The sequence below is a fragment of the Carcharhinus amblyrhynchos genome, chromosome 15, assembly GCF_965287045.1.
Source record: "Carcharhinus amblyrhynchos chromosome 15, sCarAmb.v2.hapA, whole genome shotgun sequence".
Taxonomy (NCBI): domain Eukaryota; kingdom Metazoa; phylum Chordata; class Chondrichthyes; order Carcharhiniformes; family Carcharhinidae; genus Carcharhinus; species Carcharhinus amblyrhynchos.
This window is the reverse complement of record NC_137338.1, coordinates 14793332-14818521: the sequence shown is the minus strand read 5'-3', so window position 1 is coordinate 14818521 and position 25190 is coordinate 14793332. Positions and strand designations below refer to the sequence as shown.

Genomic DNA, 25190 nt, shown 5'->3' with positions numbered 1-25190 from the left:
CCCATCCGGGGAGGGGGGGGAAGGGCAATGCCGAGGCTGTCGGCCAGTTTCCCCTGTCGCTGTCAGTCAACCTAACTTGCTGAGCACCTTAAGCCGCCGCCCCTCTCCGCCCACCCCCCCGCCTCCACTTCTCCGATTGGCTACGCGCCGCTCCGAGGCCGACGTCGACGTGCTGGACGCCTTCGGCGAATGGTTGGCGCTGCCCGTCAATCAAAAGCCGCCCCGGCATCAAGTTAGATCGACCGAGAGGTTACAGCTGCAGTGAGAGGGAGAAAGAGATAGGCAAAAAAATAGTACAAAGACAGTCGAGTGAATTAGGGAGGGGTTTTAACCGTTTTAATTGGGGTAAAAAGACACGGGTTTTCCCCTCAGAAATCGTTTTAATTTTTTTTATCGCCCTGCGAGGAGAGATGCGAATGGGCTTTTGAAAGAGGAAATCAATCGAGAAATTAAAAAGAGAGAAAAAAATCCCCCCTCAGGATTGAATAGAACTGAAGGAGCCGCCATGGCAGGAGCCACCACCACTACCACCATCATCATCACCACCACCACCATCCTGCATTGAGCTCAGTCAAGATCAATGTAGAGCTCTGAAATCCGTTTCAGATTTATTTCTGGCGATTGCTGTCAAAAGAATTTTTTTTTGGTTGTTTGAAAAAGAGAAACGCAACTAATTTGGGAGAAATTAGCGCGATGAAACCAGGTGGACAGGATTAAAATTAAGAAAGGGAGAAGGGGGGGCGAAAGAAAATAAAGGAATACAAAAGTGTCTTTTTAAAAAAATATATATGTTTGAAAAATTAGATGTCGCTTTAAAGTAATCATGAGTGGTCGACCCAGGACAACGTCTTTTGCTGAGAGCTGCAAACCTGTGCAGCAGCCGTCTGCTTTTGGGAGCATGAAAGTCAGCAGTAAGTACATTTTATCCAAATCATATTTTTCCTAATTTTGAATCTCTTCCCCACCCCCATCCCCAAAACACTATCAATCGAGCGAATAATCGATTTCATGATCTGTGGTCTTCGTTAAATTAACATCCTGTGTTCATATTAAAAATATATATATAGTCCAGACTGGAAATGATTCGCCGGATCTACTGCTTATGGCCGTAAGGATTCCTGTTCGTAAACCACTCACAATCGAAAAAGACGGAAAACTTTGATCTGCTGAGAAATGTATTTTAAACTGATGGTAGACCCTGTTTCCTTTAACTTAGCGATCACTTATTAACATCAACATCACTTGAATATTTCTCATTCTCAATGAGTTGGCAAGGGCAATTTTTTTCAATTTCTGAAGGGTGCAAATATTAGAATAACTTTATTGTACAACCAGTGGATATTGACTTAATTCTTAGTGATGTCCTCTCTCTAGCCTTTTTTGTATCTGCGTGTCCACCAGGTTAATTATAGAGGTGTGGTATGGTTAGGAATTTGCCATGTTTTAATGGTGTGTCATTTGGGGTTTTTAACACCTCTGTTATTTGAGTTTGGCATATTCAAACATGACATACTTCTTAAGCTGCAGTAATATTTATCATTCTTGAAGAATGCTGATTCTAACAAATAGATGAATTACATGTTCAATGATGTAAAACTTATTATGGGGCTGTTTTTGGTTCCAAAAGTACAGGGTATGTTGTTTATAGTTTTTAAAATGCAAGTAGAGTTGTGTGGTAGTATACAAGCAGGATCTAGCTTAATTTAAGTTTCTACAATTCACAAATATTTCACTCCTTAAACAATTGAGTAAAAGTGGAGGTGGGAATGTTGACTAACTGAAGTGATGAATGAATAGTAGTACTATGACATCTCTGCTGGAGACGTGCAACCCCTAAACTTGTTGCCATTAATAATGAATATGAACATCGAGAGAACTTTTTGGGCGATGGAGTATGAAAGTTTAATCAAGATTCTAACTTTGAAGTTGGAAATTTAGAATTTTCCACAGTTTGTGCTGTTTTGCAATATTTATCCTTTTTATGAAAGGCCTGCATTCTGTCTGCTATTTGTACATCTAGAAATGGAGAGTACAAAATTAATTTTTGTGTAATTTAATAAAACCGTTTTCAAACTTTCAAAAGCTGTTAGAAATTCATTCCTAGCAACTGTTCTAACCTTCCAAAAATTGATAAATTGGCGCACTATAACTGGGAGAATGTTTAGTTGGAAAAAAATCATTATTGTGTAAATTCATATTTAATAGGGCCATTTCTTGAGCCTCTTTGAACAGTAGGTGTTATTTTTTTAAATGCTTATTAAGGTGAGGGAAAGGGGAATAGCAGTGGAGAGACAATACTGTTTGATGTTTTCAGCACAAAGAGCCCTGCTATGGGTACATCTCTTCTGATTTTTTTATACGCAGAAGAAGGTCGTTGCATGGTTTATTAGGCAAAGGTTCTAGATGGCATTTAGTTGAGCTAAATCAACCAAGGATTTGTAAGTTTGATCTATAGTCTCTACTAGTTAATCAGCCTTGACTGAGGCAGTAGTTGCTGTGCTACTCTTGACTTCAGTGCTGTCAAGTTGGAGAGGGTTGTTGGCCAGGATTTCTGCCACTGATTGCTTTCCTACCTCAATTGTAAGTGTTTGTATGTGGTTGCAGAGTAAGGATAGCTTTCTAGAAGACTTGGCTAAGACTATTCTATGGTCATTTGTCTTGGGTAACAAATCTGATATGAATGATTACCAAAATCCACTGCCGATCCTAAACATTTATAAGACTTGCCTTATGGCAGCCAGCAATATGACCGTTTCCCACTCTTGCATGTATGTTGCGCAATCGGCAAGTGTCCTCTTTTCCTCCACTTTTTCTCTTTTCCTTTGGAAGAGTGCTTTGCCTACCAAATAACTCTGATTAGGAATTGCCTCGGTGGAATTAAGGCTCTGAATGCAGCTTGCTATCCTGTTATGTGTTAATGGAAAATATACTGCAATACCAGACCATTTGTGGTGTCGTCTACTGAGCTGGATGTGCAGGTGGTTTCTCATTTGTGTTTTTGTTGTATTTAGTGAGTGTTTTTAACTAAAATACCAAGTTGCAACCCAATTCTCTACAGAAATGCAAGTTGCCTTGCCATTAATTAAATAGTCATAAACAATGCAAAATATGTTTTGTTACCTTACATTTAGGTAAATATGCAAGAGCAATCTAGGAGTTCTAGTACATGTTCTTATATTTCTCCATGTTAGTTTTTCAGATGAGCTTTGAAGAAGTTTTAAAAGTAAGAACCAAGTTGCAAGCACGTGGAGGTTGAAGTACAATTGAATTATATAAAGCATATTAAAATGTCAGAATAAGTAAATCCTTGTAAAGGTTATTGATTATGATCTCCAGCAGCATTACAAAGGTCCTATGGATGGTTGTTGATTTATCTACGTTAGTTGATGCAGCAGCTTGGACGTTGCAAATGCCCTTGGCCAGAGGAAATTGGTCAGGAATTCTTAATCATTGGCCAGAAATCCTAATCATTGCATGGAAGCATGCACAAGGATTGAATTTGGCTCGGCTTTGATGCAGCAGTGGTTGAAAAATCGACCAGCATTTGACTTATACATGGCTGCTAGTACCCGAGCAACAAAAAAAAGAAAGTTGACAAGTGGCGGCAGTAGGTGGGGGGGGGTGAGAACAAGGACAGCAGAAATTATTGATACTTAAGCGAAATCCACATATAATTTATAATGTTTCATGGAATTGTAGAATGTCTGTACTGCAGAAGGAGGCCATTTGGCCCATCAAGTTTGCACTGATTCGCCAATGGAGCATGCCACCCACCCAATCTAAATTATACTGTAATTGTCCAACAATTGATTGGTAGTCATGTTCGTTCACCTTTAATACCCAATACCTCATTCACTCTTTCCTGGCTTTGTTGGAATCTTCAAATACTAATTTTCCTTTGTTCTTCTTTCGGTTGTTCATTCTCTTGCAGCTACGTACCTATCACTTGTTATGAAAATCAGTAACATTTCACATTAGTGAGACCCCTGTCGGGAGACACATTTGAAGTATTTGACTTGCTAATGTGTTTGTCTTTAAAAAAAGTTAAATTTAATCAATGAAAATTTAATACCATTATCATTGGATCAGTAATTGGGCATTCCAATTGGCCTCAGTCCTTTTCTTCTCAGAAACAGAAATACAATAATCAGGGTTTCAACTTCTGACTTGTTGAGTGGCTCTTATTGAAAGGTGCATGTACATAGATATTGGGTGACAGGATCCAGTGATGTCCTCTATGGTTAACTAGTTAGCCTATGTTCGTTATTTCAGTCACTTGGATAATGTGGTGAACAACTGATGGCTTCATGAAACTTATCCTGGCATAAGTCGGTACCTTCAAGCGAAGATCAGAGAAATAGGAAAAACCTGTACCGGTATTGCACAAATAAATTGTTTAGGCCCACATTTATGTTGGAATTGAAGTGCCATCAAAGGGAAGGTACATATTTAATAATGTTTGTCACACTCTTTTCTATATGGAATGCTAGTTTAATTGAGAGGAGCAATGAAAAGAGGCCTGACTAGGCTGTTTTTTCATATTTCATATTTAAATTATGAGTTGTATATGGCTTTTATGTAGATAATATGCCAATTTTTATTTTAATGTAAAATCTGTCGTAGAAGCAAGGCAAACATTGAGCTGATCATTTTTTGTGCAGAGTATATTTCATCAAGTGGAGCAGCAAAATAGTTGAATTCATAATGCAGCTTGTATCTGAAAAATCTGATTTGAATCCTTTGGTTTATGTTCAGTTTTTAAAAACTATTTTTGACATTTAGGCACTTGTGAAATAGCTATCATATTCCACTTTTTGTATTTAAATTTTCAAGGTTCTTTTGGCAATCATTCACCAAAATTTAAGTGCAATAGTTCTAGTGATAGATGTACACTAAATGCATTTAATATGAAAAGTTTTTCATCTTTTTGTTGGATATGTCATTTCATGGATTGGGAAGAAACTGTTCAACCTGTTAGTTTGAACTCCTGTTGGAGCGCTGGAAAGAAGACGTCATCCTACATCTATTCAGTTTTAACTAATCCATAACTGCCTAATAAAAGTGGAAAATGTTCCATCCTTTGAAACTGACACTATTCGATTTAATTAGAAAATTCAGTTTGAAAAATAACTGTTGTAACTGACGTTTTCTTTCATCCTTGTGTATTCAGAGCTCTGTTTTAATCTGATTTGGCAGAAGTAAAGTGTAAAATGTGTATTGGGGCTATTAGAACATGTTTCAATTGTATTACATTTATGAGAGGTTGTTTTCACCTCATTCTAGTAGTATCTAGTTTCCATCTAGCATTTCTCCGCTATTGGTCGTTTATTGTGGGTTTTGTTTTTAGCTCCATGGCTGCTTAACGATTAGAAAAAGGGACAGTGAAATTTAAACCATCTGTACATATGTTGGAGATATATTTGTCCTTAGTAATAAAAAGGTTACCAAAATATTCAGTGCATTTCAGATGTAAGTGCTAGAAAAACTCAGCAGGTCTGGCAGCATCTGTGGAGAGAGATACAGAGCCAACGTTTTAAGTCCAATATGACACTTCAGTATCACAGTGAGCTAATAACTATGGCAAGCTCCTCGCTTCAGCTGTACGTTTGTTGGATATGGAAAGTAATTGTAAACTTGACTGACTACTTCCTGATTACAGGAGTTTAGTAGTGAGGCTATAACAGTATCAGAATTGTAAATTTTACAGAATTGTGAGGCATAGATCTTGAAAATTTAACTTTACTGAGTGGCATCACAAGAGGTATCTTGAGTAACTAAAATTTGATATATTATTGTCACATGTATTAGCATAGAGTAAAAAGTAAGTTTCTTGCGTGCTATACAGACAAAGCATACTATACTACTATCAAAGCAATGATAAGATTTGGTCTTGGCAGTGACTTGACTCCATATAGATAAAATATTCATTTTTACCTATATGGAGCTCTTGGACAATATTGTAATTTGAACATAAATATCAAGCATGTAAATAAAGTAGGCCGTTTAGCCCCTCAGACCTGTTGTACCCATCAATTAGATCATGGTTCTGTATATTGACTCCATTATTGCCTTGGTCAATGTTTGTTCCTCAGCATCACAAAAAAAACAGATTATTTGGTCATTAACACATTACTGTCAATGGGAGTTTGCTATATGCAGATTGGCTGCTGTGTATGCTACAGTACAACAACGATTGCATATCAAAAGTACATTATTGGCTGTAAAGCACTTTGAGATAAAGATATGTAAATCAATTCCTTTCTTAACCGCAATCTCTTTTCTAATTTTCCTTAGACCTAGCTTCAGTAACCTTTGGGAGTGTGTTGTAGATGGGGATGGCACAGTGGTTAGCACTGCTGCCTCTCAGCGCCAGGAACTCGGGTTCGATTCATGCTTGGGTCACTGTCTGTGTGGAATTTGCACTTTTCCTCTGTGTCTGCATGGGTTTCCTCCAGGTGCTCCAGTTTCCTCCCGCACTCCAAAGATGTGTGTGTTAGATGGATTGGCCATGCTAAATTGCCCGTTACCGCCAGGGGGACTAGATTGAGTTAATGCTTGGGTAGGATTGTGGTTGGTGCAGACTCGATGGGCTGAATGACGACCTTCTGCCGTGTAGGATTTTATAATTTGCAGTACCCCTTTGTGGGTTGAAGAAAGTCCTGACATCACCCCGAATAGCTTGCTTACTTCAAATTCTGAGGTTAAGCACCATTGTTCTGGGTCTTCGTACCAAAGGAAGTAGGATAGATAATTCATGGTGGGAAAAACTGTTTTAATTATATGTATCTCAATTATTATCATTCCTGAATTGTCTGTTCTCAAGAGAAAAGAAACAGACTAGTTTATGGACTGTGGGCTGATCTTGTCATCATTTGTAATGGTGATTCTTACAGTTGCATGTAAACTGAACAGTGGAGATGAGTAGAAAAGTGGATGGAGTGAATGATAAAATATCTCAACAATAATAAAATTGCTATGTGATGGTATTTGGATAGTAGCTAACTGGAATGGTGAAAAATATTGAGCATTGAGCGGCCTTACTACTTATTGGACGCTCAATTCTACTCCGTTCTTGCAAAATGATAAACCAGATATTCAAGTTCATTTATAAACTTCCATTTACTTGTAACTTAAAGATCAAGAGTTACTATTAGTTGAAATATTCCAAAAAAGACAAGTTTTCAATAAAAGGCATGAAGCTGAATTCTGTAGAGTTTGAATTCTGTAGAGTAACTGAAGGTTAATAATTGAACAATTTTTTTTGCATTTTTACATCTTTTGTGAATCCTGTCTGTCATGGCCGCGGCCATAGACTGCATTGTGTTGTTTCATTAAATCTGTACAAGGGTATACAGAAATTATTGCAAGATGGTAGTCCTGAAACTTTGTAAGAATAAAATTGGATTGGATAGATGAATGGAGGAAAATATGATTAGAAAAATGTGATTAGAACTATTGTAGTGGAATCTGTGATTTGTGTTTGTTGAGACAAATTAAAAAGGGAAACTGAGAAACTAAGACTAAAACGGAGATTAGAAACCAAACATCTGGGGAAGATAAACTTGGTTGTAATCACGTAAAAGGACACATTCTCAGCAGAGCTCAGGTGATGATCCCCTTGTTGCCATGCAGGCAAGCTGAAGAAGATGGAGGCAAGATCCAGAACCTTAGAATAGGCAAATGTCCAGTTACTGTGGCTGGTTCTGTTACCTGAAGAACACATTGAAGAATCTGGACAATTATAGGCAGAGTTAAAGAGATTCTGCTGATGTTTCCCATTTTTGGTGAAGACACTGATTGTGAAACTCAGGGCAGTTGTGTGCTCGGGATCAGGCTGAATCCTAGAAGAGAAAGAACTGAAATCCTTTTTGTGGAAGGTTTGTGCTGAATGGACTGCTGAGCCAATTTGTAAGATCTGCCTTTGTTGCACCTGGTTTAAGTCCAACCGATTTATTTGATAGTACACTCACTACAGTTGGAGAGTTCTGGCCAGAACTCTCCATTCACCTGACGAAGGGACTAACCCCGAAAGCTAGTGAGTGTACTATCAAATCAGTTGGACTTTAAACCTGGTGTGTCAGACTTTTTACTGTGTTTACCCCAGTCCAACGCTGGCATATCCACATCATTTGTTGCACCTGCCATTTAATGTGTAATTCTGGGTTTATAACTGGCCACTATTTGATAGTTAATTCACGTTTAATTCATGTTGATCCTGGTGGGGTGCCTAAGATGGCGTTTGCTTTGTTTGACACTTGTATGGTAAAAATTCTATTGCGTTAAACTGAAATATAGTGGCTTCATTCTTTCAGTAATAATTGAGATCATGGGTTTTATTAAAGTTACCAGTCTCAACTGAGACCATAACACTATTCATTCTTGCAGTGGGTAAAACATCATCATGGACTGCTTGTGTCAAGTGTTCTAGTCCTCTATTGTAGTTTTATGTACATTTTATATATTCATAGGTATCCATCAGTGCCAATAGTTTCTCTCTGCTCCTATGACTTTTTTGATGTGCTATTCCTTTAGCTAGTTGCTACACTCATCTGTTCTCTCTAAATTTAAAGTGTAAAGTCATCCATTTTGAATCTAAGTTGGATAGATTGGAATATTTTCTAAACAGTTAGTAGCGAATAGGCTTAGGGATCACGTACAGAGATTGCTGAAAGCTAGGGAGGAGGTACAAAAATAATTAACAGTGGGATGTTAGCCTTTATTTTGAGGAGACTGGGTTTACAAAGTGATGAAGGCAATTACAAAATGCTTTGGTTAAACTGCACCGTTGGCCTTGGAAGAAGCGCGGCCTAACTTGGCAGAATGATATGGGGCAAAAGAAGTTTTTTTTAAAGTTTATTTATTAGTGTCATAGGTTTACATTAACACTGCAATGGAGTTACTGTGAAAATTCTCTGGTTACCACGCTCCGGCACCTGTTCTGGTACACTGAGGGAGAATTTAGCATGGCCAATGCGCTTAACCACCTACGACTATATTCAGGGGATTGCTGGTAAAGATGAAGTTTGTATTCATTCCCTTTTAAGTATGGAAGATTATGGAACAATCCAATTGAGGTTTTTAAAAAATGATTTAAAGAAGTAGAAAGTTTTCTTTGTTGGAGTCTAGAACAAAAGGGAATAATCTTAAATTATTGCTAGACCATCTGGGGGTGAAGTCAGGAAACACTTCTTCACACACCATTGTGGAATTCCAACACTTTCTGCAAAATACCCGAGTTCAAGCGAATTGAAAATGTTAAAACTGAGATTCATAGAATTTTATCAGGAACAAGTATTTGGGGATATGTAACCAAAATGGATGAATATGAAATACAGATGAACAAAGGTGTACTTGAATGGTGAAAAGTGCTTGATGGATTGATTGGCTTACTACTGTTTTTATGTTTCTAAAATGTGTTGATTGATTCTGAGAAGATCATTGTAGTTCCAAACGTAACATCTCATGTCTATCATTTGCTTATCCTCCAAGGCGGGAAAGCCTTAAAATTGCTCATTGTAAAATACTGTCCGTAATGTATTGTGGCAAAATATCTATTCCTTTCTTGGTTGATTTCAAGTAATATGTTACCTTGTTTTTGCATTCTGTTTATTTTGGATCTCTTATTAAATGTCTCTCAGAAATATTACAACACAATGCTTTCTCTTTTATGTTTATACGTCCTCACTGATCAATTTTGTGTGTTCCTGCTCATTGTATCTGTCGGCACCCTTATTGTTGTTATTGAAATGAAACACCCCTACTAGTTTTTCAAATTTCTGCCATAATACGAATCAAGATAGTTAAATCTCATTTAACCAGGGAAAAGAGGAAAGTTTAAATAATCCTTTAAACATTTTCAGAAGAATAAGTTTCTTTGTAGTTGCGTCAAACTTTGCAGGCATGCATCATCTCTTTAGGCATCTACTTGCCTCAAAACTCTTTACAAAAGTGGCTACTGAAAAAAGAATTATGTAGGCGTTGGGTCACACAGAAGACTTGGTTAAAGCTGTAGCTAAGAAGGGGCTTACAGGAACAAAAAGTGTATGAAGAGGCAGAAGTTTTTGGGTAAAAAAAATTCCAAACAACGGAAGCAAGGCAAAAGATAATGTAACAGCTAATGGTGGGGCAGTTGGTGCAATTTTCAGCTCTGTTCCTCAATGAACAAATGGCAAACATAAAATGGTTTATCGCAATTTCTAATTGAAGGGTCTGGCCAATGTATTTTAAACGAACTTTTCCCTCCAGTATGATACCAGAAATATGCTGAAGTTGCACAGTGACCATGTACCCCTCCTGTTTTCCACCTTGGCATATCTCCACTCTTAAAAGCATAAAATGCTCCACATATTCTTGCTCCAAGAATAGGAATCTTGACTTCATGCGCCATTATCTCCAGTAAGCCCAAAAGAGGGCCAAATTACTTGTAATTTGGTTATGCTTTAATCCAAGTTTGTTTGGCATCTGCTTTGATCCACAGCTTTCCTAACCATGGTCTCCAAACAGAAAAGCACAATATCTTTTATTAGCCATTTTGATAAAATGTTTGCTGCTTGAATTTCATGAAAGTAGTCTCTTAAATCTCTAAAAGAGCTCCATTTTGGGCTAACCCCATAAATGATGGAGCTCTGATTCAATCAGTTGCAATCGGTTTCTTTAACAAAGAAAATTTTGACTTATTATTGTTACATGCATTAGTGTACAGCGGAAAGTACTGTTTCTTGTGCACTAACAAAGCATGCTATATGTAGAGAAGGAAAGGACAGAGTGCAGAATGTAGTGTTACAGTCATAGCTAGGATTTAGAGAAAGATCAACTTAATACAAGGTATGTCCACTCAAAAGTCTGACGGCAGCAGGGAAGAAGCTGTTCTTAAGTCAGTTGGTATGTGACCTCAGACTTTTGTATCTTATTCCCGACAGAAGAAAGTAGAAGAGAGAATATATGGGGTGCGAGAGTCCGTAATTACGCTCGTTGCTTTTGAGGCAGCAGGAAGTGTAGACGGGAGGCTGGTTTGAGCAATGGACTGGGCTTTGTTCGTGACTCTTTGTAGTTTTTTGTGGTCTTGGACATGGCAAGAGCCATAACAAGTTGTGATACAACCAGAAAAAATGCTTTCTGTGGTGCATCTGTAAACATTGGTGAGAGTCATAGCTGACATGTTTAATTTCCTTAATCTTCTGAGAAAGTAGAGTCGTTGGTGGGCTTTCTTAACCATAGCATTGGCATGGAGGGACCAGGACCGGTTGTTGGTGATTCTGGCGTCTAAAAACCTGTAGCTCTTGACCATTTCTACTTCATCCCCATTGATGTAACCTGAAGTCGACGACTATCTCCTTCCTTTTGTTATTGAGGGAGAGATTATTGTCGTTGCACCAATTCACTAAATTCTCTACCTTGTTCCTATACTCCATCTTGTTGTTTGAGATCCGATACACTATGATGGTGTCATCAACAAACTTGAAAATCATGTTGGAGGGGAATTTGGTCAAACAGTCGTAGGTGTGTGCATAAGGAGTACAGTAAAGGGTTGAGGATACAGCCTTGTGGGGCACTGGTGTTGAGGATGATAGTGGAGGAGGTGTTGTTGCTTATCCTTATTGACTGTGACCTGTGGGTTAGGAAGTTCAGGATACAGTCGCAGAGGGAGGCGCTGAGGCCCAGCCCAGGGAGTTTGGAGATGAGTTCCATAGGGATAATGGTATTGAAAGCTGAACTGTAGCCGATTAAATAGGAGTCTATCATAGGTGTCTTTGTTATCCAGGTGTCCCGGGGTTGAATGCAGGGCCGGGGAGATGGTGCCTGTGGTAGGTGAATTGCAGTGGGTCCAGACAATCTGGAAGGCTGGAATTGATTTATTCCGCGACTAACCTTTACAAACATTTAATGATGGATGGCAGAGTCTCCAGATGATAGTCATTAAGGCACACTGTTTGGCTTTTGTTTGATACTGGGATAATGGTCGTCAGCCGAAAGGGATCTCACGTTATAGCAGAGAGATTGAAGATATCTATGAACACCCTGCCAGCTTGTCTGCGCAGGGTCTGAATGTTCATCTGGACCAGTGGGTTGACTGAGAAAGCTGCTCTGAGGGTGATCTTGGATACAGGTTTGTCTGAGGCTCCGAGTGGAGGGCATGCTCTAGCTATGCCCTGTTGCTCAAAATGGGCATAGAATGCATTGAGCTCATTGGGGAGGGGTGTATTGGTGCTGGCGATTTTACATGCCTTCATGTTGTAGCTTGTTCTGTCTTGCAGATCTTGCCACAGTCTGTGGGGGTCCGTGTGGCAAGCCTTAGACTCTAGCTTGGTTTGGTATTGTCTTTTGGCATCTTTGCTGGATCTCCTTAATCATATCTGGCTTTCTTGTATTGGGGATAGGACCTGGGTGAGATGCTTTTTGAGTCTGTGCAGACTTGTTGGGCCAAATGGCCATCTTCTGCACTGTAGGGATTCTATGATTCTAGGTTAGGGAGCCTGACTTGAATGCCTCAGACTCCGACTTCAGCAAGCAGTGGATATCCCTGTTCAGCCGTGATTTCTGGTTGGGAAACACGTGGATTTGCTTTTTTGGCACACAATCTTCTACATGCTTACTAATGAAGTCAGTGGCATACTCGTTCAGGCTGGTTGCAGAATTTTTAAGTCCTCACCAGTCTACTGACTCTAAGCTGTCCCATAGGAGATCATCTGATTCCTCAGACCAACATGGCACAACTTTTCTTTGAATTCTCCATTTCAGTTTTTGCTTTTAAGCTGGGAGCAGGAGCACAACTTTGTGGTCTGATTTGCCAAAGTGTGGGCGGGCAATAGAGTGGTAAGCATGTTTGATATTTGTGTAACAGACTTGACACCCTTAATGATGTACAAAAGATTAGATTGGCATTGGTTTGGAATCATTTTTTGGGATAGATTTAAAACTAAAGGAATCCAAATGGCATAAGTAGCCCTTCAGCACGTGGGAACAAATGTCAGCTTATCACTTTCAAAGTTGAGGAAATATGGAGCAGTAATTATAAAAGTAAATTCATAATAGTACAGGTCTTGAGAATTGCCAGTTCTTTGGAACTTGCAGATCAGGGAGGTGATAGCCTGGTAGTGTTATTGCTAAACTACTAATCCAGAAACTCAGTTAACGTCCTGGGGACCTGGGTTTAGATTCTGCTGAGGCAGATGGTGGAATTTAAATTCAAGAAAAGATATCTGGAATTAAGAACCTACTGATAACCATGAAACCATTGCTGATTGTCAGGCAAACCCATCTGGTTCATTGATGTCCTTTTAAGGAAGGAAGTCTGCCACCCATATCTGTTCTGCCTACATGTGACTCCAGAGCCGCAGCAATGTGGCTGACTCTCATTGGCCCTCAGACAACTAGGCATGGGCAATAAATGCTGGCCAGCCAATGATGCCCATGTCCCACGAATGGAAGAAAATCAGAGCAGACTTGCACTGCTATGTGCAGTTTGGTTGCTACTCTTCAAAAGCAACAGGGATGCATTGGCTGCATAGAACAACAAAAAAATGTAGTGGGGGGATTATCATGGCAAATAATATATTTGTTTAAATACATTTAGAAACATTTTCATGCCAACTGCTTACACAACAAATTCCACTGTAGAAATTAGTTGGATGTTGAAATATGCCAAAGTATTTGCCTGAGCAGTGAGAAAGGTTGACAAGTCCCAAGTTTGGAAGGATGGTTCGGGCGTAGTCTCGGTGAAGCATTTAAAACATTAAAAGACCCAAGCAAGGCAAACCTTGAATATTACTTCAGGATAGAATGTAAAGTGAATCTGAAACATATATTTTGCAAATAACTCATTGCATTTTTTATAATCAGTTTACTTATTGTTATTTATGTCAAATACTTGTTGCAATCAGAATGTTTGGAATTGAATAGGCTGGGTGCTTTTGAACATTGGAGGGACAAGTTTCCGTATGTGTCTAGTAGGCTTTTCTATTGCTTGCTGTGTATGTTGAATTCTGTGTGGTTAGCAGATACATCACCATCTCTTGGATCGGTTAAGTCTGCCAATTAAGCATTTGGTTCAGTGTTTTCATTCCCACCAAGATCAGCCATTCTTGAATAGCTACAGCTTACATATTATTCCTTGAGCATTATTCCAACTGTATCCGTACTGTTTAATAGGAATTGTTGTTCTTTTTAATGTCAGTGCACACTCGATGGGTTGAATGGCCTCTTGCAGTGTGATTCTTTCACACCTAAGTTAAAGCGATTTGGTTTCTGTCCAAAATTCTTCAGATCTTCATCCAAGAAATCAATTTTGTATTTAAATTGGAGGTTGGTACTGCACCATAAGATATATTGGCAGTAGCGCAGTGAACATTCACCAGAACATTACTGGTGCTGCTAGAGTTAGATTATGAGGAGAAAGTATATAAACTAGGCTGGTATTCCCTAGAATATAAAAGATTACGGAGAGATTTGATTGTGGTTTTTAGGTTTTTGAAAGGAATGGATGGAAAAAATTTTCACTAGGTAACATTAAAATCAGAACCAGGCCATACATGGGATGTTAAAAGTAGTATTTTGCACATTCTATCTTTTCAGATACCATTCCAGTTCCCTTATAAATGCCTCAATCAAATCTGCCTCTACTACCTTCTTGAAGTTTGTTCCAGTCTCCAACCACACTCTGAATGAAAAAAAGTTCTCTCATCACTTTTACCACTTTTGCCAAATAATTTGAATCACTGGCTCCAGCTACTGATGCTCTCTTGAGTGGGAATAGTTTCTCACTTTTTATTCTGTCCGTACCCCTCAGGGTCTTAAATACCTCTATCTAGTTTTCTCTCACCCTTCTTTCCGCTAAGGAAAACAGTTTAAACTCCAGTCTATTCTCATAGCTGCATTTCTTTACTCTTGGAATAAATCTGTAAATCTCCTCTGACCTTTCTCCAGTGCCTTCATACCCTTCTTCACACATCGTGCCTAGAACTGATGCAGTACCTCAGATGAAGCTAGCTAGTGTCTTATACAAATTCAACATGACCTCCTTATTCTTATACTCAATGTCCCAACGTCTAACTGAGATGCTGTATGTTTTATTAACTGTTCTGTCAATATACCCTGCCCACTTCAATGACATGTACACCAAGGTCCCTCCATTACTGCACCTCCTTTGGCATTTCTCCCTTTAGTTTAGGCATCTCTTATTCTTCCTTTCAAAATGAATCACCACTTCTCTGCCTTGAACTTCATTTAAGAACATAAGAAATAGGAGCAGGAGTAGGCCACCTAGCCCTTCGAGCCTGCCCAGCCATTCAATAAGATCATGGCTGATCTGTCGTGACTCAGTTCCACATTCCCACCCTCTCCCCATAACCCTTAATCCCCTCTCTTATCAAAAACCCATCAACCCGCTTCTTAAAAATATTTAGCGAGGTAGCCTCCACCACTTCAACGGGCAGAGAATTCCAGAGATTCACCACCCTTTGAGTGAAGAAATTCTTCCTCAACTCCGTTCTAAACCGCCCCCTCCTTTATCTTGAGGCTGTGCCCCCTAGTCCTACTGTCCTTTCTGAGCGGGAAGAGTCTCTCCACCTCTATCCTATCCATCCCATTCATCATCTTATACGTCTCAATGAGATCTCCCCTCATTCTTCTAAACTCTAACGAGTACAAGCCTAGTTTATTCAGCCTCTCCTCCATAGGTCAACCCCCTCAACTCCGGCATCAGCCTAGTAAACCTCCTCTGCACTCCCTCCAAGGCCAAAATATCCTTGCGTAAGTACGGCGCCCAAAACTGCACACAGTACTTCAGCTGCGGCCTCACCAATGCCCTATACAGCTGCAGCAAGACCTCCCTACTTTTATATTCAATCCCCCTCGCTATGAAGGCCAGCATCCCATTCGCCTTCCTGACCACCTGCTGCACCTGCAAGCTGGGTTTTTGTGACTCATGCACAAGGACCCCGAGGTCCCTCTGCACCATTGCCTGCTGCAGTTTTTTGCCATTTGCCACTTGTCTGCCCAATCCACCAACATGTCTATGTCATATTGAAGTTCTAATCTGTCATCATCACTGCCGACAATGTTATCAGTCATATCATCTTTGGATTTTGAAACCATGCCCTGTACAGACAAACAAGGTGTTGGCCATTCATTTGTTCAAACGTGCTCTGCCATTTAATGAAATTAAGATTGATCTGATAGTAACCTCAAATCTCCATCCATCCTGATAACCTGTCACCTCGCTCACCAAGAATCTACCCACGTCTGCCTTTTCCGGAAGAGAGTAGCAAAGACTCTCAATCCTCTCAATATTTGTCTTCTCTCTGTTTGAAATGGGCAGCGTCTTATTTTTAAACAATGACCTGTGGTTCTAGATCCTCCCAGAAGAGGAGACATCCACTCCGTGCCTACCCTGTCAAGATCTCTCAGGCAAACCAAGGACTCTGTCATTAATATACATCAGAAAGAGCAAGGGTGCCAACATCGACTCCTGGGGAACTCTACTATAAACATTGTCCAAACAGAAAAACGCCTATTTTATCACTACTGTTTATTGTCACTCAGACATCCAAGTGCCTATTTTCTCTTTTACTCCATGAGGTAGAATTTTGCTCACTAGTCTGTTGTGTGGCACTATATCAAATGCCTTTTGAAAGTCCATATACATCATGTCAACAGTGCTGTCCTCATCAACCACCTTCGTGACACCTCAAAAAAAAATTCTAGCAAGTTAGTTAAACATGATTTTTCCTTAATGAATCCATGCATTAAGTTCCTTAATTATCCAGCATGTGTCTTGTTGATTATTGATTTTGTCCCAAACTATAGTAACAGTGCTGCAATTATACAACTTTAATTTATTCTTTGTACCCAATTTGCGATATTTTTCTGGAAGTGGCTGATATTTTGACAAATTGTGGATCGTAATTTGATTTATTATTGTCACATATTAGCATACAGTGAAAAGTATTGTTTCTTGTGTGCTATATACACAAAGCATATGTACATAGAGAAGGAAAGGAGAGAATGCAGAATGTAATGTTACAGTCGTAGTTGGAGTATAGTGAATGATCAACTTAATACAAGGTAAGTCTATTCAAAGGTTTGGCAGCAGGGAAGAAGCTGTTGTTGAGTCGGTTGGAAGAAGTCTCTTCCACCTATGTCTGGGATGCGTGGGGTCCTTGCTTTTCCGAGGCAGCTGGAAGTGTAGATGTAGACAGTCAGTGATTGGGAGGCTGGTTTGTGTGATGGACTGGGCTTCATTCATGATCCTTTGTAGTTTTTTGCAGTCTTGGACAGAGCAGGAGCCATGTCGAGTAATGATACAACCAGAAAGAATGCTTTCTATGGTGCATCTGTAAAAGTTGGTGAGAGTCATAGCGGACATGCCAAATTTCTTAACTTTCTGAGATAGTAGAGGCCATGGTGAGCTTTCATAACATCTTCACTGTAAGCCTACTTTAAGTTCTCAGCATTAATAGTGGGTTTTATGTTCTGTTAATTTTGAAAATTTGACAATTATATTATTAACCTAATTGGCACCCTTGAAACAAAATTAGAGCGTTGACAATCTATTTACACTATCCAGTAACTGTCATCTTTTTATGCAGAAAAATATTATTAGAATAAACAATTCTTTGGTCACTGCGTGGTTCCTTGAGATTGGGCACACTGGGAAATTATACCAAAATACCTACCACATTCCACAGGAAAATAAAAGATCTTGAAATTACTATAAATCATGAGAAAACTTCATGTGGATTGTTCTCATTTGAATAAAGTGAGAAGGCATTGTCTGAAAATGATTACCACCCCCTCCCCCGTCATCTCGCGTTTCCCAATAACTTACAGCGCCATTTATGGATAGCACAGTGGTTAGCACTGCTCTTCATAACGCCAGATTTCGATTCCTGGCTTGGGCCACTGTCTGCGTGGAGTTTGCACGTTCTCCTCGAGTCTGCGTGGGTTTCCTCTGGGTGCTCCAGTTTCCTGGTTAGGAGCATTGACCCGAACAGCCGCCGGAGTGTGGCGACTAGGGGAATTTCACCGTAACTTCATTGCTGTGTTATGTAAGCCTTACTAGTGACTAATACAATTTTTTACTTTTCATATTTTGCTATCAGACTAGAGTTAAAGGTGACTGTACTTGCTAATTTTGCTGTCAGTATGATGATGGTACTAGCCATTATTTATCAATAAATGATGCATCAGCTGCAGGTGAATGGCAGATGAGAACATCCAGAAGTTTTTGTTGCCACTTTACCATTAACTTTGCAAAAAGTGTTATTTTGAACTCTGACTCCACATTGAATGCCATGAGGTTGCGGTATTTGTGCTGTTGATGCAAACTAAACCCAACACAGATATTTGAGGCTGATAATTACAAGTGTAAGGACACTTTTTAACTTAACTGCCAATTCACCCCTCTGGCACTGAAAAGTAACTGTTGTAAATGTGGAGTTTTGTTTATTCGGGTTGTGAGTTTTTTGGGGAGATTTTAACATGGTTGCCCTGTTGACTCTGGTCCAAGTTGCCCTGTTTGTTTTGATGCATCATTATCAACTCATACCTTTTCCCACTATGTAGTTGAAAATATATTTTGGGCTGAAGAACACTGAGCAAGTATAACTAATGGCAGATGTTGTTAAATGCCCTACTGCAGCAAAATGGCCCATGGTGTTTTGTGTTTTATTTAATTGGTTTAGTTTTCCGTAGATTATATTTTCTTTTCCAGTGCGCCATGGTACAGTGGCCGTTTAATTGTTTGAGTGATGCCAATATTGTCTTTATAAGTGACTTTGAATAATTCTCCCTTTTAATTTTGTGTGGGAGTTGGTGGAACTTGCACTTTGCTGCCAATTATAACAATATCCTCTTTGGAAGTAGAAAAGTGGTTGCTTTGATTTGTTCTTGGGTACCATAGAACCTTACTACTGTTGTTCCCCACCATGGTCTTCATCTCCTGATCAGAAACATACAGTTCCTCTGTTTGTAATTAGTAAAGCAGATTGGCTTCATGCAGTTACTTCTGCAATCATTGTTCTTGGTAATCTGACCACTGTCAATAATCAGGGAATTCCATTAGACTTTTATTATGATGACAACCTGTATTCGTATAATCCCTTTTTAATGGAGTAAAATATACCTAAGGGTAGATAGCGTTCATAAGAACGCTTTCAAACAGAATTTTGACACATGGGATATTGGGACTGATAGCCAAAAACTTGGCCCAAGAGATGGGTATTAAAGACCATCTTAAAAATGAAAAGAGATGGAGAAGTTTAGAGAGGGGAATTTCAGAGTTTGAGGCCTTTTCAGCATAGACATGGTTGCCCAAAGCAGAGCAATTAAAATGGGGGCTGCTTGCGAGGCCAAAATTGGAGGAGTGTAGATATCCTGGAGGGTTGTATTGCAGATTACAAAAGTAAGGGTGAGATCATGGAGAATTTGAAAGCTAGGATGAAAATTTTAAAATTTAAGACATTGCTTAATGGGGAGCCACTGTAGTTCAGGGAGCAGGATGGTGATGGTGGCGTAGTGGTATTGTCACTGGACCATCAATCTAGGTTGGTCTTCCACCACAATAAATGGGAATTCAATAAAAATCGGGAATTAAGTCATAAGATAACAATGTAATCATGGTTGATTTGTCATAAAATCTCATCTAGTCCACAAATGTCCATTTAAGATTTGTTCCTGCCAAGTGTGACCTACATGTGGCTCTAAATCCACAGCAATGTGGTTAAAGGCACTCAGTTCAAGGGCAATTAGGGATGGCAGTTAAGGTAATTAGCCACATCCCATGAACAAATTCTTTAAAATAAAGAGTAAGGACAGTAGTGTTTTGAACGGTTAAGATTAGAGGGTAGAACATATGAGTCTGGTGAGAAACCCTTGGATTGGTCAAATCTAGAGGTAAGAAGGGCATGGATTTCAATAGCAAATGAGCAGATTTGGGCAATGTTAGGGAGATGGAGGCAGTCATAGCAATGGCATTGCTATGTGGTTGGTAGCTCATCATGGGGTTAAATATGACACACAAGTTTGTAGCATTCTGGTTCTATCTCCTGTGTTGTCAGGGATAAGGTTGGAGTTGTGGCAGGGATAGGGTTTGTCCAAAGACAATTTCTGTCCTGGACCAAAGACAGTTTTTTTTTGTTAATTTTGAAAAGCCTTTGATTCCGTCAACAATGAGGCTTTGCTCCTGCTGGCTGATTCTGGCTTACAGTAGTGGTGGCTAAGTGACTGATAATATTGTTAATTATTATTTAAATGGTTGTTTTTAATGAAAACAAAGTCACCTCTGGTATCCAAAGAAGTGAACAAGTTTGGGTTGGTTAATTGCACTTTAGGACGAAAGCATTTTAAAATTTATGTCCATCACATGCATGGTCTGAAATAACACTAACACCAACTGTAGAATAGTTTATATGCTTTGGTAACAACATCCACTCTTGATGGTGTAACTGTAGAAATGAACTAAAGAATTGGTCTTATTGCATTTGTCATGTCCATCCATCAGCAGTACCTTTGCTGCAATAGAACGCTTACTTGCAGATTAAAGCTTTAAATCTTTCATGCTGTCATTCTGCTGACGCTGTGATACTGAAATTTGGGCTCCACTTCTGTTTAACTATGACTTTTGGTTTCTAACACGGCACAGACCCCCCCACCCCACATCATCCTTGACTCTGTTATTGATTGGACCACAGGCTAAAGTATAATACAGCAGAGTTGGAATATCTGAAATGATAATAATATGCTGAAATCACTTGGCTGTGAAGAGAGAAACAGTTATGTTTTAGGTTGATGACCATTCCTCAGCTGCAAGAAGTGACAGAAGTAAGAGTTTTTCAACAAGTACAGAGGCATTGACAGGGAAGGAGGAAAGAACAAAAAAAAGGAAGATCTGTCATCGAGTAGAATATAGGAGTGTTCAAATGATGAACGGATTAGGGTGCAATAGAAAATTGGTTTAAAAAAAAACAAAAGTTGGGTGTAGAAGAGTTATAAATGGCAACACCAGAACTACTGCCAGTATTTGCAAGAATGGATGCAGTAGTTATGATCAGAAATTGTTCAATTCTTCATTCTGGAAAAGTTGTAAAGAGCCCAATCAAAATGAGTTGCTGCCACTTGAGCTTCCTTTGTGACTCATTGGAAGAGTTTAGAAGCAACAGGACAAAAGTTAGTGAGACAGAGAATTAAAATGGTACATGACTAGAATCATGGACGAGTAGATTGGGGAATACCTCCATTCAATCTGTGCTCGGTCTCCAATGTGGATATGTAGTTTGAAGGATGAGAGGCTAAATGGTAAAACTTAGGAGTAGCGGGGCAAATCGTAGAGTCATATAGTACAGAAGAGGCACTTCGGCCCATCAAGTCTGTACCAACAAACTACATGAAATCTGCACGAATCCCACTTGGCCACAGCCTCGAATGTTATGACATTTCAAATGTTCAGTCATAGAGGTTTAAATACACAGACTTTTATAAGTCAGTAATAGTATTGGGTTTTATTCATGGGGAGATTTGAGTAAAAATGCTAGAGAAATGCTAAATTTATATAAAACTGCTTAGTTTGCAGTTAGAATGTTGTGCCCAATGCTTTGGGCATCTTGGGAGGGTGTTAAGTTCATGACACTGCAGAAACGTTTCATTATGATGATACCAAGAATGAGAGGTTCCATTTGGGGAGAACTGAGACAAACTGGATCTCTCTTAATTAAACTAAAGAAATTTTAAAGGGGATTTCAAAAGTGTGTCCAAAAGTGTGAAAGATTTTGATGAGGGGAAAATGATGCCACAGGTCAGTGAGTTGACACTTAAAGGGTATGAAGGTATGAAATTCGTTGATAAGCCTTTCAGTGATTAAAGGAGAATTGATTATTTCTAAACAGGTTTTTAAAAAGATCTAGTATTAACCAGCCTTCAAACAGTGGTAAAAAGACCTCTATGGCTTTCATTAAGGAAATAGATAAATATGTAATAGGGGCGAAGAACTGGAGAGTAGGATAAAGTAGATAACTTTGATTAAGCCTAACGTAGCTTGATGGATTGAATGGCCTCCTGTTCTGTAAAATTCATGAGATTCAAATGTCAATTTCAATTTGCTATAAACAAGTACCTGCTCCCATTAAGGTGATTAGCAGGTCCCATGATGCTGGTTATAATTAACTTTGTTATTTTTGCCAGCAAGTTATGCTGTTATTGTTTGTTCCTCATCGGAAGGATGTACTGCTATTAATATTTTTGACCATTTATATTTTCAGGTTGTGATGAATTCAGTCAACTAACACACATGCATTGATATCCAAACTCCTTAACTCAGCATTCTCCTGAAGTTATATTTTTAAAAAATCTTTTGAATAGATGTAATGCAAAGGCATGACAGTATAAATGTATTTCAGTTCCAATGTAGTGTTTAGGGAATGTTACATGTCAGCCACAGATGTGTATGTGCAATTCATAGTATGGATGGTTATGGAAATTGGCAGTGGAGTAATTCTGGTGAACCCCTGTTAATTGTCCTGGAGTTCGAATACAACTTTAAGGTTAGAATGGACTCCTCCACCCTTTGGTAAAACTTTTGACCATAGTTTCTATACATCCACACAATAGAAAATTTAAGTTCAGCAACTTTTGTACTCCAGCAGTCCGTTCAGAAGAAAACTAAGTTCAAACATTGAAAATTAACCTTTTGATTGGATTACTTTTTGTAATTGTTCTTTCACTCAGGTTGATAAACCTACTGGTTAGAATGTTTAGTATGCAAACAATCAAATGTCACTTAAAACCACTGCAGGCTTTCAACAGCTAGACACTGGTGAGACTAGAATCTCTCTCAAAAAGAAGTATGACGATTCTAGGAATGAAAAGTTCTGGTTCAGCTGGTTACGTAGTTGCTGCAGGAAATGTCATGTGTACTATTTCAGAAACAAATCCTTGGCTCATTGACTACGGAAGCTTTATCCTGATCAGTTTTCTTGGCATTTTGTTTGTCAGCAGTGGCCTGCCATTACCCTTTACTCTTGAGGGAAGGGTCAGGGCCGAAAGACAGATCCCAGGTCCACTTTCGCTCAAACAGGAATTGAACCCGTGCTATTGACATTATTCTAAACCACAGACTACTCATCTTACAATTAGCTTACAGCTTTAGAAGCCTATTGGTAAAGAAACACTACTGAAGTTGTATGACTCATGGAAAAAAGTTTATAATGACTCTGCAAAGTACTGTTGACTGTTGAAATTTCCTAGTGTGGCTGGTGGAATTGGTGAACAATTGATTTAAAAGTAAATATCAAGAAAAATCATAAGTTGAGGGAAATTTATCTGCATCTTTTAAACGTAATAAGTTATTCTCTTTGAACTAATGGTGGCACAGTGACATTGGTAACACTGCTGCCCCTCAGCGCCAGGAATCTGGGTTCAATTCAGGCCTTGGGTGATTGCCTGTGTGAAGCTTGACATGTTCTCCCACAATCTAGAGATGTGCGGATCATGCTAAATTAATGCAAAATTGCGTAAGGTTAAGGGGTAGGGCCTGGGTAGAATGCTCTGACGATGCAGGCCGGACTGGCCAAATGTCCGCCTCCTTTGTAAGGGTTCCGTGATCCTAATAAATGATAATTGGAAATGTATAGTTTTAGAAATGAATTTTGTGTCTACACCAAAAAATCCATAGAATAAAAATCCCTGTGGTGCAGAATGAGGCTGTTTGGTTCATCAATTCTGCACCAACTCACCAAAAGAGTGTCTTACCAGGACCCCTATCCCCGTAACCCCACACATTTGCAATGTGGGTAATACACTTAACCTAAATATCTTGTGGCAACTTAGCATGACCAGTTCACCTAATCTGCACATCTTTGGATTGTGGGAGGAAACCGGACATTTAGAGGAAACCTATGCAGACACAAGAAGAACACGCTAACCTCAAGGCTGGAATCGAGCAAGGGTCTCCGGTACTGAGGTGGCAGTGGTTACCACAGTGTTGTCCCCTGATAACTGGTAAGCAATATTTTCTTTCCAGATGGAGAAGTATCTGAAGCCAAGATTCAATAGCAGTGAAGCAGCTGGAGGAGGGGTTGCTCTTTGTAAATTTATGAAAATCATTTTGGAAATCATTTTGGATTGCACTTAAACCAAACATTTGTTCTGCAAAGTGGAATCAAGAGGAAATTACTTTTTAAAAATAATGTTACTTCCTCATAGTTGTTAATTTAACAGTGGACATAAGCTGTTGTGCTCCCAAATAAAAGCTAATTGACCCATGGTCAGACCTTTTCACATATGTGCAAAGTAACTTGTGTGGCTCCAGGCTTTTAAAAATCTTTTATATCTTTTAAAAATCAGACTCTAAGGGCCAAATGGCTGCCTCCTGTTACTATCCTTTGTTTATTCAGGATGCTATTAGAAGTATGAATAGAATACTTTGATAGCCTTATGAATTTGTGGATGAGCTATAATAGTTTTCCTGAATTTGAGTAGCTACGTCAGTCTCTGAAATCAAACAGTTTGTTGTTACTTCATCCTGATTCCATTACCTAGGTCAACTTTATCTACCACAGGATCTCTGACTTAACTCTGGACTCTCTCCTGCTGTCTCCTGTGTATTTCCTGTTTACTGTCAGCTTTTTCATGTACACTCATAACTGCTACGTAACCAGCCCAACGTAACTTGAGCCTTCTGTGTTTGCTCGTGTGTGTTTTAACTGTCAGTCTAGGCCCAAGCCCATCGCTTGTATTTTCACTTATTTCTCCCTCTCCAAAAATTTCATTTCCCTTTATCCCTTCTCTTAAATTGCCATGGCTGCTTTCACTTCTCTCTTGCGTATTCTGCCCTCCCAAATCTTTCAGTATTTCTCAATCTCTCTCCTTTACAGAAAAGTCTGCTGTTTCTCCCTTTGCCTCTTTGATTTCCTCGGAATTGCTCATGGAGGCACTCAGCACAGGAGCAGCAATCCCAGTTGCACAATCCTGCTCCCACACTAAACTTTCTACCCAGATCTTGCTTTTGACTAATCTTTCCAATCCCTTTCCTGTCCCACTTGCCACTCTGAATGTTGACCACGTACCGTACATAATCTCTCGTAACTTCCAGATCTCCCTACTGAATGACCGTTCACTTGTGAACAAAACCGTTACCATCCAAGCACTTATCGCAGATGATTGATCAAATTCATATCCTTGAGAGAAACTTAGCTGAAGGA

At 39.2% G+C, this 25190-nt stretch overlaps 1 protein-coding gene across 1 annotated transcript in view; it reads left to right on the top strand.

Annotated features, from left to right (window-relative positions):
- The first annotated feature begins 232 nt into the window (after window positions 1-232).
- Window positions 233-25190, top strand: part of gsk3ba (glycogen synthase kinase 3 beta, genome duplicate a) — a 144069-nt gene continuing 119111 nt past the window's right edge. Inside the window, exon 1 of the mRNA XM_080203444.1 lies at window positions 233-911. Within this exon, the coding sequence (XP_080059570.1) occupies window positions 824-911 (88 nt within the window). The 5' untranslated portion in view covers window positions 233-823. The remainder of the gene's footprint in view (window positions 912-25190) is intronic.